We start from the raw sequence: 13,334 nt of genomic DNA, 5'->3' as shown, positions 1-13,334 counted from the left end.
ACACACACACACACACACACTTGGCAGATGGAGCAAAGCTCCAACTACTTTACATACATACACACAAACACATACATATTTGGTGGACAGAGCAAAGCTCCAACTACTTTATTTTTCTCCCTCAGCTTATATATCCCAGCAAAATTTTTCAAGCAGTGCACTGGGTACGCTGTGATTACATTTTATTTTTCTCTAAGTGAACGATTACATTGAGTATATGTTAAAAAAAAAAACACCCAATACCAATCAAATAGTTTACGGTTTTGGGTAATAATAATAAAAAAAAGCAATTCCCAAGAATCCATTCATATTTGTAACTAAGCAACTTGTGATAGACTAACAAAGTGTAAGCAAGCAAGGTAATGTTCTCAGCCAGTTTCTTTTACGGGCAGGCTGCAATTCGCAGTTACAAAGAAAGATTCAATTATTTTTATTATTTATCTTAAAGAGTCATCTCATAAAAAACATTTTTTAAAAAATCACAAATCTAAACTTTTATGTAAAAAATGATCAGCCATTTCTACTTTAAATATCAGGGTGCACATCTATTCATTAACAATTTTTTTTTTGTTAAATCATATCAGGAAGTGGAGAGCAAAAATGGGTTCAAGAAGTTAGTCATCGCCTTGATCACCAGCCCAGCAGAGAAGCAGGTCAGCTGGTTCTGGTCAGGCTGCCACTGTTCTTGTCCACTGACCTCAAAAAAATCCCTTGCTCAGTTATCAAAAGGTTTTCTGAATTTTGAATTGTTGCTCAAGATTATTTATGTCAAAGCCACTTTAAAAAAAAAACCCAACAAACCAACCATCTTAACCTAACTTTACTCACAATCTGCATCTCCAAATTCTTCCTGAGGGCAGTGGTCATTGCTAAAGAATGTACGTCTCTAAGTTCTTTCCAAGAGTGGTGGCTGAATCATTATTCTGCTCCGGCAGCAATGTTTATAAATGATCAATCACTATTATTGTGTCAGTGACACTGCCCACTGAGGGGCCAGAAACCCCCTTAGAGTTCTCCTAAGACTTGCAGGTTGGGAGGGACTCGAGAGCCACAGGCAGAGCGATGGCTCCACGACACTATGAACCCGGGGCTGGGAATGTGGCAAGCAGCCTCGAAATCTGTGGTTCGGTTCTCAGCGTTGCCTAAACTGGGCACGGTGGTCCATACCCGTGATTTCAGCTCTTGGAAGGTGGAGGTAGAAGGATCAGGAGTTCAAGGTCATTGTTGGTCGCATAGGGAGCTTAAGGCTGTCCTAGGTTAGAGATAGTATCTCAGAAGCAGAGAGAGAGAGAGAGAGAGAGAGAGAGAGAGAGAAAAGCAAGCTGAGCAGAAGTGATACACACCTTTAATCTTAGCACTCAGGAGGCAGAGGCAGGAAGATCTCTTAGTTCAAGGCCAGCCTGGTCTACAGAGTGAGCACTTATATAGAACGTGTGAAACCTTTGGTTCAGTCCTCAATATCTAAACAGAAAAGAAGAAAATAAAAGAATATTTCTTACTCAGAACATCTCCCACTCTGGGGAGTTCTTCCTCACTTTTCCTTAATAAATCTGTGTTTGGTCTTCAAAAATTAATAATAAACAAACAAACAAACAGAAAATAAGTGATAAACCATCCTGCCTCCATCTTAGTCTTAAAAGCCATCGTGTAGTAAAGACACACTCTGCTCATTCCAGTTTATGAATAAACCTCGGTTTCTCAAGGATTGGGCTATGCCCTGCCTGTAACCTTAACTGCAGATAGTGCTGAACTAACTACCTCTTCCAGGAAAGGACAACTAAACCTTTGTTTCAGAAGTTGTAACAGACATCTTGTAACCTTACCTTTGTTTAAACACTTATCATGACTACCTTGTAACAACCACCTTGCAATCATGCCTTTGCCTCAAAAAGGTTGTTTTGATCAACTTATTCTACTTAGGTCCCGCTCCTATAATCCCCCATTTGGAAACCCCTACCCCTGAGCTATAAAAACCTCGTCTTCCTCACATCCAATGCTGACCTCTTGAACCCCACTTACCGGGAGGCAGCCTGTGTACGGAAATAAAAAAGCTTGCTTTAATGAATTGTTGCTTCCGTTACTTTGGTGATGGTGATTCAGGTTGGTGGTCAGCCTTTCTCCGTGAATGGTCGGGGTTAGCATTAGGAAAGGAAGAGACAGGAAGATGCCTCTCCTGTTGGCATCTGAGGGGTGCTTCACTCAGATGTGTTTTGTGAGTGCCGACCAAATACCTGAAATGGCCAGACGTAGGAAAGAGAAAGGCAAGGCTTCCTGCCGGAGCTGTAGCCTGGGCCAGGGGTCTTAGCCTGGGGACCTGAGGATGTGAGAGGGGGGGGTCACTCGGGTCACGAGCATGGCTGTAATAAAGATGGCTGAAGAGATGGCTCAGCAGTTAAGAGCACTGGCTGTTCTTCCAGAGGAGCTGGGTTAAATTCCCAGTACCCACACTGCAGCTCACAACTGTAACTCCAGTTCTAGGGGATTCAATGCCTTCATCTTGTTTCTGAAAGCTTTGAATGCATGTGGAGCATAGACATGCATGCAGGCAAAGCACCTACGGGTTAGGGAGGAGGAGGAGGAGGAGGAGAAGGAGGAGGAGAAGGAGGAGGAGGAGGAGGAGGAGGAGAACTGAGAAAAGAACGTCATGTTCCCTGCAAGACAAACTTAACAATAAAGGACAGAGTCAAGATGGGGGTGGGGGGTTCATCCTGACAGTGGGCAATGGTGACATAGCAAAGCCCCCACCCCCATATCTTAGGCAAGAGGAGTTTCTGGAAGGTTCTGGAAGGAAGAAGGCTGATGTTCCCTTTGCATTTCTACTTCCTGTGTTACAGAAATCAACTTAGATGAACCATGGCACTCAGATGACCGGATTCTAGGTTTTTGTTGTTGTTTTTCTCTTTTGAGACTTTATTTCTCTGTGTAACCCTGGATGTCATGGAACTCTCTCTGTTGACCAGGCTGGTCTTGAACTCACAGAGACTCTCCTGCCTCTGCCTCTTGAGTACTGGGATTAAAGGCATGTGCCACCAATTCCTGGCCTCTCTTGGGATTTAATAAAAGTGTCCCTTTCCATAACTGGGGCTAAACCTGGCAGAGAAGATTATAGAACTCTGTCAACCAATGTGTGGACACTTGTAGCTAGTGAGCACTTGAGTCTTGTGACTTTGTTCATTGATGTGTATGTATGTATGTATGTATATTCGAGACGGAGGCCCCCTGTTTAGCCCTGGTTTGTCTGGAACAAACTTGTTGCTTAGAACTTGAACTTGCTGGCCTTGAACTCACAAGAGTCACCTGTCTCTGCCTCCTGAGTGCTGAGATTAAAGGCACATGCCATCGTGCCTGGATAGAAGGTTTTTTTTTTTTTGTTTTTGTTTTTGTTTTTTTTTGCATGTAGACCCATGTGCCTGACAGACATGTGGAAATCAGAGGACAACTCCATATAGTCAGCTCTTTCCTCCTGTCTTAATGGTAGTCTCAGAGACAGAAGTCAGCCTGCAAGCTCATGGTAAGCCCATTCACCCGGTGAGCTACTTCACGGGTTTAACTTGGCTCATTTTCCACACAGATTTATTATATTATTTATTTGTGTGTACCTGAGTGTGCATGCTGGTGACCACAGAGGCCAAAGTAGTAGTTAGCTACTCTCTGGAAGAGTAGCAAGCGTGTTTAACCACTGAGCAATTTCTCCAAGCCCCACTCCTAACTCTGTTCATAATGCAGCAGACACAACCTTCTTTAGATGTTGCCGTAGACTACTGGTGGCTCTCCCCATCAAGGACCAAAGGGGGCAGAGTTAGTGCCCTGCTGGACAGGTGCAGCGGGACCTGAGCTCCACAGAATCGACTTCCAGGGGCCATCAGCTCTGCAGAGCTCACAGAGGGTCCTGGGATGAACTGGCCCCAAAGTTACACCCCTTGCTTGTGTCTTCCTTTGATTTCAATGCCCCATCCCCCCTGTTCCCGGATCTGTTTCTCCTGGAGACACTCGGATAACAACTTACTGGCTCCCAAATGCTTATCTCACTGTGTGCATGTGGGGAAACTCAGCTTTAAAACATGATTGATTACCTTACTGTGGATATTGGTCATGACCTTGGGTAGAGGCCGTGTGACACACAGTCCTGAGAGTGAGTGTGTGCGTGCATGTGTGTGTGTGTAGATGGGGTGGTGCCGAGTCCTTGAGATGAGTTTGATAAGGATCAAGACCTTATGTTCAGAACAATAGGAGCTTCATGACCACGAGGGCCACATGTGATCCGATTGACTTGTGACTATGTCTCAGAAGCCGCAAAGAAAGTCACCCAGAGCCACATAGCTTCCCGTGGACGGCTTATTTTTATTACTCTTTATTTTGGCTCTTCCCCAAACACTTCTCAGTCTCCATCTTGGCTTCTTCTCCAGGAAGTTGATACTGCCTGGCTCTCGCCATCTTCCTGTCGTCCCTCCGCCCTTCACAGAGCATTTCAAAACTAACATCGAAACAGGAACTGGTGTAGCCCAGAAGCATCTGGGCCTAAGTTAAAACAAAACAAAACAAAACAACACAGTGGGGGTGGGGAAGAGCAAGGAGTCCATGCAGGGGAGGCAAGGGGGCATCCACACTGGGGGGGGGTCACACTGAGTGAGCAAGTGAGATGGGACAGGCAGTGTCTGAGTCCTGTAGTTCCAGAAATTTCTGAGACGACCAATGCCACTGGGGAGAATTGTAGCACACTCTACAAAGCCACGCGGCCACCATATGGGAGGCGCTCATTTCCTCCCACTGCAGATAAAAATAAAAGCAGTAAAGCCACTTTAACCGAGCACCACACACCACAAGCCCCCACCTCTCCAGATCAGCTCCCTCAGAGAGGCGCCCGTGTTTTCTTCTCCTGAGCAGGAGACAGGATTTGGGGTTTTGCCCTCAAAGGCAGGGACCACTGTCTCCTGGGACAGAGGATGACAGCTTTGGAGGCTCTGGGGCCTGGCCTGGCATGGCTGTTGGCCTAACTAGATGGAGAAGAAGACACGCCCGTAACTCTTGAGGGCAGTGAGTGTTGTGCTGTATGCTTATTGGATATACGGGGTAGTGTTCCCAAAGAGCCTACCACAGCAAGGGTGAGTGCGGCCACACAGAGGGAGGTGCGGTTTGTCTGTTGGGGACAAGCGAGTCTGGTTAGCTTATGTTATCAGAGTCTAAGTCTGTGCCCATTGCTCAGTAGCATACAACCCATTGATTGCATAGCTGAGGAAATAATCCAAGGTAAAAATCTTGTTCCCCTAAGAATGTAGGTCTGGGGCTGGAGAGATGGCTCAGCTGTTAAGAGCACTGACTGCTCTCCCAGAGGCCCTGAGTTCAATTCCCAGCAACCACATGGTGGCTCACAATCATCTGTAATGGGATCTGGCGCCCTCTTCTGTGTGTGAGAAGACAGCTTGCAGTGTATTTACATGCATAAAATAAATAAATAAATCTTTAATAATAATAATAAAAAAAAAGAATGTAGGTCTGTAACCCTTTCTTTGGTTATAAATGGGACTGTTTAACCTTTCAAAGGAGAATTAATATTTTCCATCTTCTTGGCCTTAAAGGACCTTCTTTATTTTAAAAAAATATTTTTTATTTTTAAAATATCATTGATTTTACTTTACTTGTATGTGTGCTTGAGTGTGTATATGTGAGCCATGTATGTACAGAAGCCCGTGGAGGTCAGACGAGAGCATTGGACCCCCTGGAACTAGAGTTATAGGTGGTCGTGAGCCATCACCTGGGTGCTGAGAACTGAGCCCTGGTACTCTGCCCTGGTACTCTGCACCATCTCTTCAGATCCTAACAAATGTATTTATGTGTATGGGTTTGTACACGCGTGTGCAATGCCCTCAGGGGCCAGAAGAGGGTACTGGAGCCTCTGGACCTGGAGTTACAGACAGTTGCGGGTGTTGGGCACTGAACTTGGGTCCTCTCCAAGAACAGGAAGCATTTTAAATTGCTGAGCCATCACTGCAGCTCCGGGGGTGGGGGTGGGGGATGGGGGGGCGTTCTTTCTAAATGAAGCCAAGGGGTAAATTTGCCTGTATCTGGATGGGAGGACTTTGGAAAGCATGCTGGGAAATGCCTCCTCTGGAGCAGCAGCTAGCTGGGAAGGGAGCACTGAGGCTGGAGCGTGACCAGCATCCTTGGATGTTGGGACCAGCATCCATGAGAAGAGATAGACTGCTTCTCAGGCTCTTGGGAGGCCTGAATCTGGCTGGTGGCAAAGAAACTGTAGCTGTGGAGGGGCAATGTCCAGAATAGGAAGTCAATGTCCAAAGTAGGAGGAACAATGGGAGGAGAGGCCCAAGGACTGGCCAGAGACTTGAGGACCAGGCGAGAGAACGGAAATAGCATTGACTGGCAGGAGCATCCCATATACCGCGAACTTTAGACCGTGGATACTAGTCTGAGACCTCCCCGTTCCCCTAAATTTGGGTAGCCCGCATCCACAGAAAGTGAAGAACGCTCCTTTGCTAAGACCTATTTCCAAAAGATTCTATGCTGAACGATTGGACCCTCAGGGAGTGGGGATGCAATGTGTACGGGAATCTGTAAGGAATGAACAGGTGCAGGGAGCCACCAGGGGGCCCCCGAGGGAGGCGAGCTTGAAGTGAGGGTACCATCCAAGGTATGCCAGGACCCTGGCCCTGGTCCTCCCTCCTGGTCTACCTTGAATGTCAGATGGATGCTGGGAGAGCCAATGACTTCAGAGCCTCCCTTCTCCCTCCCCTCATTCTGACCTGGAGTAGAGGCTGAGAATTCCTGGGGACAGTCTGACTACGTGATTGGTTGAAGCCCGCTTTTCCCGGAGGCCAGGGCTCTGCACACTAACCACATGTCCCGCTAGATTCGGGGGGGGGGGAATGGCTGGGCTTACTGGGGTGGGGCGGCTTCAGTGGACACTGAGGTCCTTCTCCAGGGGACAGCAAGGCACATATATCCCCCAATCCCACCTGCTTCTTGTAGGGGAAGGACTTGGGGGCACAGGAAGGAAGGACCCAGAGACCGCAGCGGAGGAGGAAAAGGAAAAAGCAGTCAGGGCACCATGTGCCACCACTTGAAGGGGAAGGGCTTCCTGCGGACGTTGGTGCCACAGTGAACCTCCCCCAGGAACTTGTGGTAGGCGGAGATGTCATCGATGAAAGTGCAGGAGAGGCCCAGGGGCTCCAGCAGGCCTCGAACATGCGTCTCCAGGCAGCACTCCTCCTCGACCTGGGGTCCGAAAGGCTTGGGGATGCCCAGGTCCTTGTCTAGCACGATCATGTTCACCTGGGAGGGGAGCGAGTGTTTAGCGAGCAGCTGCTGTTTGCCTGAGGGCGTCAAGTCCTACGTAGGCAGTGTGTTATCAGGGATCCCCCGCCCCCCAGAGGTGGGGAAACCCAGGCACAGATTCTGAGCTAAGCCTGGTTTGTGCTGTGATCGTTTTTTTTACCAAGTTCTCTCCTATCTAGAGTAGTGGGCCAGGGGACACCAATAAGAAAGCAAGGCTAAGCATGTCTCCCCTTGCAGGGAATGGAGAGGCTCAGAGAGGGCAAGGGCCAGAGGTTGAGGTCACCCAGCAGCTCAGCTGGACCCTTCTGGGGCTGCTTGCACCCTGCTGGGGGTGGCACGAGGGGTTGGAGCTGGATCACCTCACCATGTTAGGGAAGAAAGCCCTGGCCTGCTGGTTTTCATCCATCTTGAAGAGAGCGGGCAGGTCAATGATGTCCTTCTCAGTCAGCGCCAGCTCCTTCTTAAGGATGTCACGGTTCCAGTCCAGACAGCGCTGGGGAAGGGGGAAAGAGGAAGCACTGAGGTCTGGGGACACACACCTGCTTAGCTGGTATCCCTGTCACCTCTCCAGCATCTCTCCACAAGGGATAAGAAAAAAAAATCCATTCTTTTTTTTTTTTTTTTTTTTTGAGACAGTCTTTCTTTGTAGCCCTGGCTGTCCTGAAACTCTCTCTATAGATCAGGCTGGCCTTGAACTCACAGAGATCCAAAGGTACTGGGCCTAAAGGCATATGTCACTATGCCTGGCTTAATGGACCATTTAAAAAAAAAAATGACTTGAGGCACAGCTACAAATGAACAGAAAACTCTAGACTCCTGCTAATGCTTGCTAGTCTAGTTACACCCCAAAAGCTGTTAGCCTTGCCACCCCTCCCAACTTAAACTTTGCCATAGAAAACTGCAGCAAATGAGCTTGCCCGCAGCCCGCAGATGGGACGGCCATGGTTCTGACAACGGGAAACAGGCCGTAGGTCAGAGACTCAACTCCGCACAACCCTCACTGAAAACCAGACAGACTTTAAGTGGCAGAGACCCAGGTGACCCTGGGGGATTTCGCTCCCCTGCTTACTCAGCTAAAGAGGACAGCCGGGAGGGGCGGGGCCTTAGTGCTTAAACTCTCCTCCGCTGTCAATCACCGCACCTGCCATCCAGGCTTTGCAAAGATAAACTCCCTGGCTTTTGATACTAGGCTTCTCCTGAGCTCTGACTAGTGGTGTGTGTGTGTGTGTGTGTGTGTGTGTGTGTGTGTGTCTTTGTTTCTTGCAGGGATCATGGAGGGATGGTCAGAGGTCAGCCCCAGTGAGGTGTTGGCTCAGCTCCAGCAGGTCCTGCTTCAGAGAGCCGCTGGGTTGTACCAACTTCTCCGACCTTCAGGTGAGAGCTAACTAGTGGTCCCTTGCCATTTCCTCCTACCTCAGTGATTAAGCTGGGTTTGTGGGATGGGGGATGGGTGACGGGGGGGGGTGCGGTTTATAGTGACTCATGACTGAGCAAACTGGTACTGGGAGACTCCCTGACCATGATCATCAGTTCGGGTTGACCCCCAGGGCAGAGTGAGATGCAGGGTCCTGTTCAAATGCCACAGGCCATCTGTGCGGGTATCTATGTGAGGCTTTGAACCTCCGCAGCCATGAGGGTACCCACGCATACCGACCAACAGAGCTGGCACTGCTGGAGCCCTGATCAGCTTGTGCCTGAAGTCCACACAACCATAGGACTTTGAACAGATTCTGCCCAGCCCTGACCAAGGCCCTGTGTCGAGACTCCTGCCCACTTCCCTTATTTCCACTGCCTGACTCAGTGGCCCACTGTGACCCACAACCTGACAGCAAGATCAGGACAGATTCTAAAGATAAAGCCCACCCTGTTGTGACAAACAACGCCGGGAGAGAGAAACTTGGGGTTTGCACATACCCCGAGTTAAGTTGCACCTAACTCAGCCGGGCGTGGTGGCGCATGCCTTTAATCCCAGCACTCGGGAGGCAGAGGCAGGCGGATTTCTGAGTTCAAGAGGCCAGCCTGGTCTACAAAGTGAGCTCCAGGACAGCCAGGGCTACACAGAGAAACCCTGTCTCGAAAAGCCAAAAAAAAAAAAAAAAAAAAAAAGTTGCACCTAACTTTTCCTTTCCCTCCCCTTCTATATAAACCCCTAGGACCCCACCACTTTCTTCCTGTGTCTGCCCCTCCCTGTTTTAAGTAAACAGTCTAGTCTGTTGAGGCCAGCCTACGGTCTGTTTTCTGCCTCTTGACTCTTCAAACTGACTTAGAAATCTAACACCCTGCATGCTTAGGAGCCAAGTGAGCATTTACTTTACACTCTTTACACTGGCTCTGCTTTCTCTCTCTCTCTCTCTCTCTCTCTCTCTTTTCGTTTGTTTGTTTGAGACAGGGTTTCTCTGTGTGTAGCTCTGGCTGCCCTGAATCTGTAGACTCACAGATCCACCTGCCCCTGGCTTAACCTAGATCATCGTAAAATGGAATCCAAGGTTTTCTTTCTGTCAAGGGAAAAGCTCTCTGAATGGAGTTACTTCTTCTGGGCGCTGGGTTTAATGTCTGGTGCAACTTTTAAGACTCGAGCAGAACGTCACACCCACATGCAGTCCCTCAGAGATGTGTGAGCTGCCGAAGCTTCAGAGTAAGGGGTGGCTTCGGGCCACCTCTGTCCTGGCAGCAAGTCTGAAGCTTTGCTGTCCCTCTAAGGGGCGTGTCTGCTCCGAGCTCTTGTCTGATAGAACTCTGGACCTACAAGTACAACTCTCTCCCATCCCCTGCTGGGCTCGGAGCTCCTTGAGTCCACGGCTACTGCAGAAACACTGCAAGCAGGTCCAGCAGGTGTTTGCTGAGGCCTCTCTGGGCCAGAAGCCCCGAGCCCCTGACCTTTCCCATAGAACCAGCCTCTGCCAAGACCTCACACAGTTTGCCATCCCTTCCTGCCCTCCCACCTCTGTACCTGGAAGTACTGGTTCTCCTGCGTGAGGCTCTCATTGGACAGGATCTTGTTGATGGTGATGCGTTTGCTGCTCATGCCCCCCAGGCCTGTGGGGGTCAGAGGGTGACAGTAAATCTCAGGTGCCTGTCTGGGTGTCCCGTCTGAGCTACTTGCTGGCGGGGGGGGGGGAATGGGGTGGGAGTTAGGTGGGGGGAGTGGAAGGGGGAAGGGGGTGATCTCCTTCTACCCAGGGAGGCATGCACATTCCCCTCTCCAGATCAACCATGTCTCCTAAACCAGGAAGGGGGGGGGGTGTAGGCACCTTGTGCTCTCTGGCAGGAAAAGACACCTGGGTGCAGGTGACCAGGGTTCAACCCCCCTCCTGTGGTACTCAGTGCCCGCCCTGGAGAGAGCCTGCCTCTGCCTCCGGCTCCATAGCCTGGAGGCTTTAGGTCAGATTAGTGACATCCAAGCGCCTGCAGTCTGTTCTTTGGTCGGAAGCCAGGACCTTGTATACACTAGATAAGCCGTCTTTTAAATGCTCACTGTGGATTAATTTAGCCGTGCTCCCCAGACAGTCTTCCCCATGTTCCTGTGAGGTAGCTGCTACTGTTAAAGGTGAGGAAGTGAGCCAGGCGTGGTGGCACACGCCTTTAATCCCAGCACTCGGGAGGCAGAGGCAGGTGAATTTCTGAGTTTGAGGCCAGCCTGGTCTACAGAGTGAGTTCCAGGACAGCCAGGGCTACACAGAGACACCCTGTCTCGAAAAACCAAAAAAAAAAAAAAAAAAGGTGAGGAAACTGAGTTTCCCCACATAGCAAGTGGCCACACAGGTAGCTGGACCACAAGGCTGTGAGTCTTGTATATTTAATTAACATTTTTTTTCCTTTTTTTGATAGAGTCTCTCTGTAGTATGGGTTGGCCTGGAACCTACAACCTTCTGCCTCAGCCTCCTGAGTGCTAAGAGTGTTATATTTTATTTTTGCTTGACCTAGGAATAGTCTGTCAGCTCTCTCTCTGCATGGTCCAGACTTTGTATTGTCACAGCACCAAAGAGACCAGGGCTGTGGGACCCCCTGCCCCTGTGCTGCCACCACGCCACAGTCCTCCCCGTGACCTTATGGCATTAATACTTCTAACCATGGTGTGTGGGGGCAGCATTTGAGGCAAGCTTAAGATGGAAAGGAAACTTCTAGAAAGTCAAGCCTCACACCTGCCAACCCAGAAAAAAAACTTGCCATCAGGAGGCTAGAACAGGATAGCAGTGTTATCTTTTTGTCCATCCATCTATCCATCCATCCATCCATCTATCCATCCATCCATCCATCTATGTTGTTTTAGTTTTGTAACAGTCCTGGCTGTCCTGGAACTCACTTTGTAGACTAGGCTGCCTTTGAACTCAGAGATCCACCTGCGTGCGCCACCACTACCTGGCTAGGATGGCAGTATTACTAGGATGACAGTATTACCAGGATCTGTCCTGGACACGGGCAACACTCCAGTCCTACTCCTTGGACTCAGGACAACAGCATAAGCATTAACCAGTGACTATGAGTGTCAGGATACTAAGCTACTATGTGGCAAAAAGAAAAAAAAAAGCCGACCTTGACAGAGGAGGTAGCGATTATTAACAACAATTGATTGGTAAGACACAATGATCAATACATTGTATCTATTTTACCACTGCAAGAGTGCAGACATGCTATGGCATCTCTCACCATGCCGCCTGGCAGGGTTTCCCCAGCTAAGTCTCTTTCTCATGATTAATTCAGGTGCAGCACTCATCCCTGGGTCTGCCCCAAGTAGGAGGGAGACAGCCTCACTCCAGACCCAGCAGGCGTGATGTTGCCCCACTTAGGAGGGAGACGAGAGCCTCACTCCAGACCAGGCAGGGCAGGTGCGATGTCAGCTGAAACCACTTCCCTTCCTGGGCCTCCAGCATCGACATTGTTTCTCTCCCCCCTTTACTGTTCTGGGGGTGGAAAGGGTAGACAGAAGGGGATGAGGCTTAGCAGAAGAGAGCATGACCATCTCAGAAGGTCCTGGCTTCCATCCCTCTGTCTTGAAAACACAAACTTCTGGGTTCAGATGACACGGCAGTCATGTGAGCACCCTCTCTGGTGCTCTTTCGAATTATCAGTTCTGAAGATACACTTTGCCCTTCTCCCTTTTGAGACTGGGTCACATGACCTTGGAGTTAGGACCCTTCTGCCTCCAACTGTGAGTGCTAGGATCGCAGGCAGGCACCACCACATATGGGTTATGCAGTGCTGGGAATCGAACCCAGGATTTGGTGTATGCTAGGCAAGCGCTCCATCAACTCTGCATCCCCAGGCAGGCATCACCTTCGGTTTGGGTTTGGTGGTGCAGCTGAATGCTCTGGGACAAGGCCCTCTTGGGCTCTGTGGGGCTTCCGGCCAAGAGCTTCTGCGCACTCACCCTTGAACATAACGGCCTCCCCGTGGCCTGCCTTCTGCTTTTCTCGGAAGAGCTGGTAGCAGACGGAGGTGCTGGCCATGAGCAGCCGAAATTCCTGCAAGAGATGCCCCCGTGGGTGGCACATTGTCGGAGGGAGGGGTGGAGGGAGGGGAGGTAGCCAGGACACCAGAGGGACCTGAGTCGTGGCTGCCCAGCACTTGGTGCCTTCCGTGCTGAGCACCACTGGCTTCCTAGGAAGTCTGTCTGTCTTAGCACTGACTGACTGTGTCTCTTGTATCCTGGGCAACATCATCAGGTCCAAAGTACAGGCCCCAAAGTGGCCTGGGATGGTGGCAGGGAAGGGGTTCCCCAAAGGGACAGGCACTTTGCAGAGATTCTGAGGACACACAGAGGCGCCCATTCCAAAATGGATGCTCTGCCCCAGAGCCTTCAGCCCAATCCCTTTTCCTGGACAGTAGTGACCGATCAGCCATTATCTGGGTGTGACTGCTGAGCATATGAATAGCCAGCCCAAAACTCAGGTGGGTTGTAAGAGTCGAAGAGGAAGACCTGGCTTGAAAAATAAGTGTAGCCAGGCGGTGGTGGTGCGCGCCTTTAATCTCAGCACTTGGGAGGCAGAGGCAGATGGATTTCTGAGTTCGAGGCCAGCCTGGTCTACAAAGTGAGTTCCAGGACA

At 49.8% G+C, this 13,334-nt stretch overlaps 1 protein-coding gene across 1 annotated transcript in view; it reads right to left on the bottom strand.

The window, feature by feature from the left end:
* Positions 1–4,321: 4,321 nt before the first annotated feature.
* Positions 4,322–13,334, bottom strand: part of Padi2 (peptidyl arginine deiminase 2) — a 42,164-nt gene continuing 33,151 nt past the window's right edge. The window contains exons 13-16 of the mRNA XM_021200161.1: positions 12,659–12,752; positions 10,241–10,326; positions 7,655–7,783; positions 4,322–7,287 (exon numbers count right to left, since the gene is read on the bottom strand). Of these exons, the coding sequence (XP_021055820.1) occupies positions 7,054–7,287; positions 7,655–7,783; positions 10,241–10,326; positions 12,659–12,752 (543 nt within the window). The 3' untranslated portion in view covers positions 4,322–7,053. The remainder of the gene's footprint in view (positions 7,288–7,654; positions 7,784–10,240; positions 10,327–12,658; positions 12,753–13,334) is intronic.

Source organism: Mus pahari, chromosome 6, assembly GCF_900095145.1.
Source record: "Mus pahari chromosome 6, PAHARI_EIJ_v1.1, whole genome shotgun sequence".
In the NCBI taxonomy this organism is placed as follows: domain Eukaryota; kingdom Metazoa; phylum Chordata; class Mammalia; order Rodentia; family Muridae; genus Mus; species Mus pahari.
Note: the sequence above shows the minus strand (reverse complement) of the source record. Positions and strands in the feature narration are given on the sequence as shown.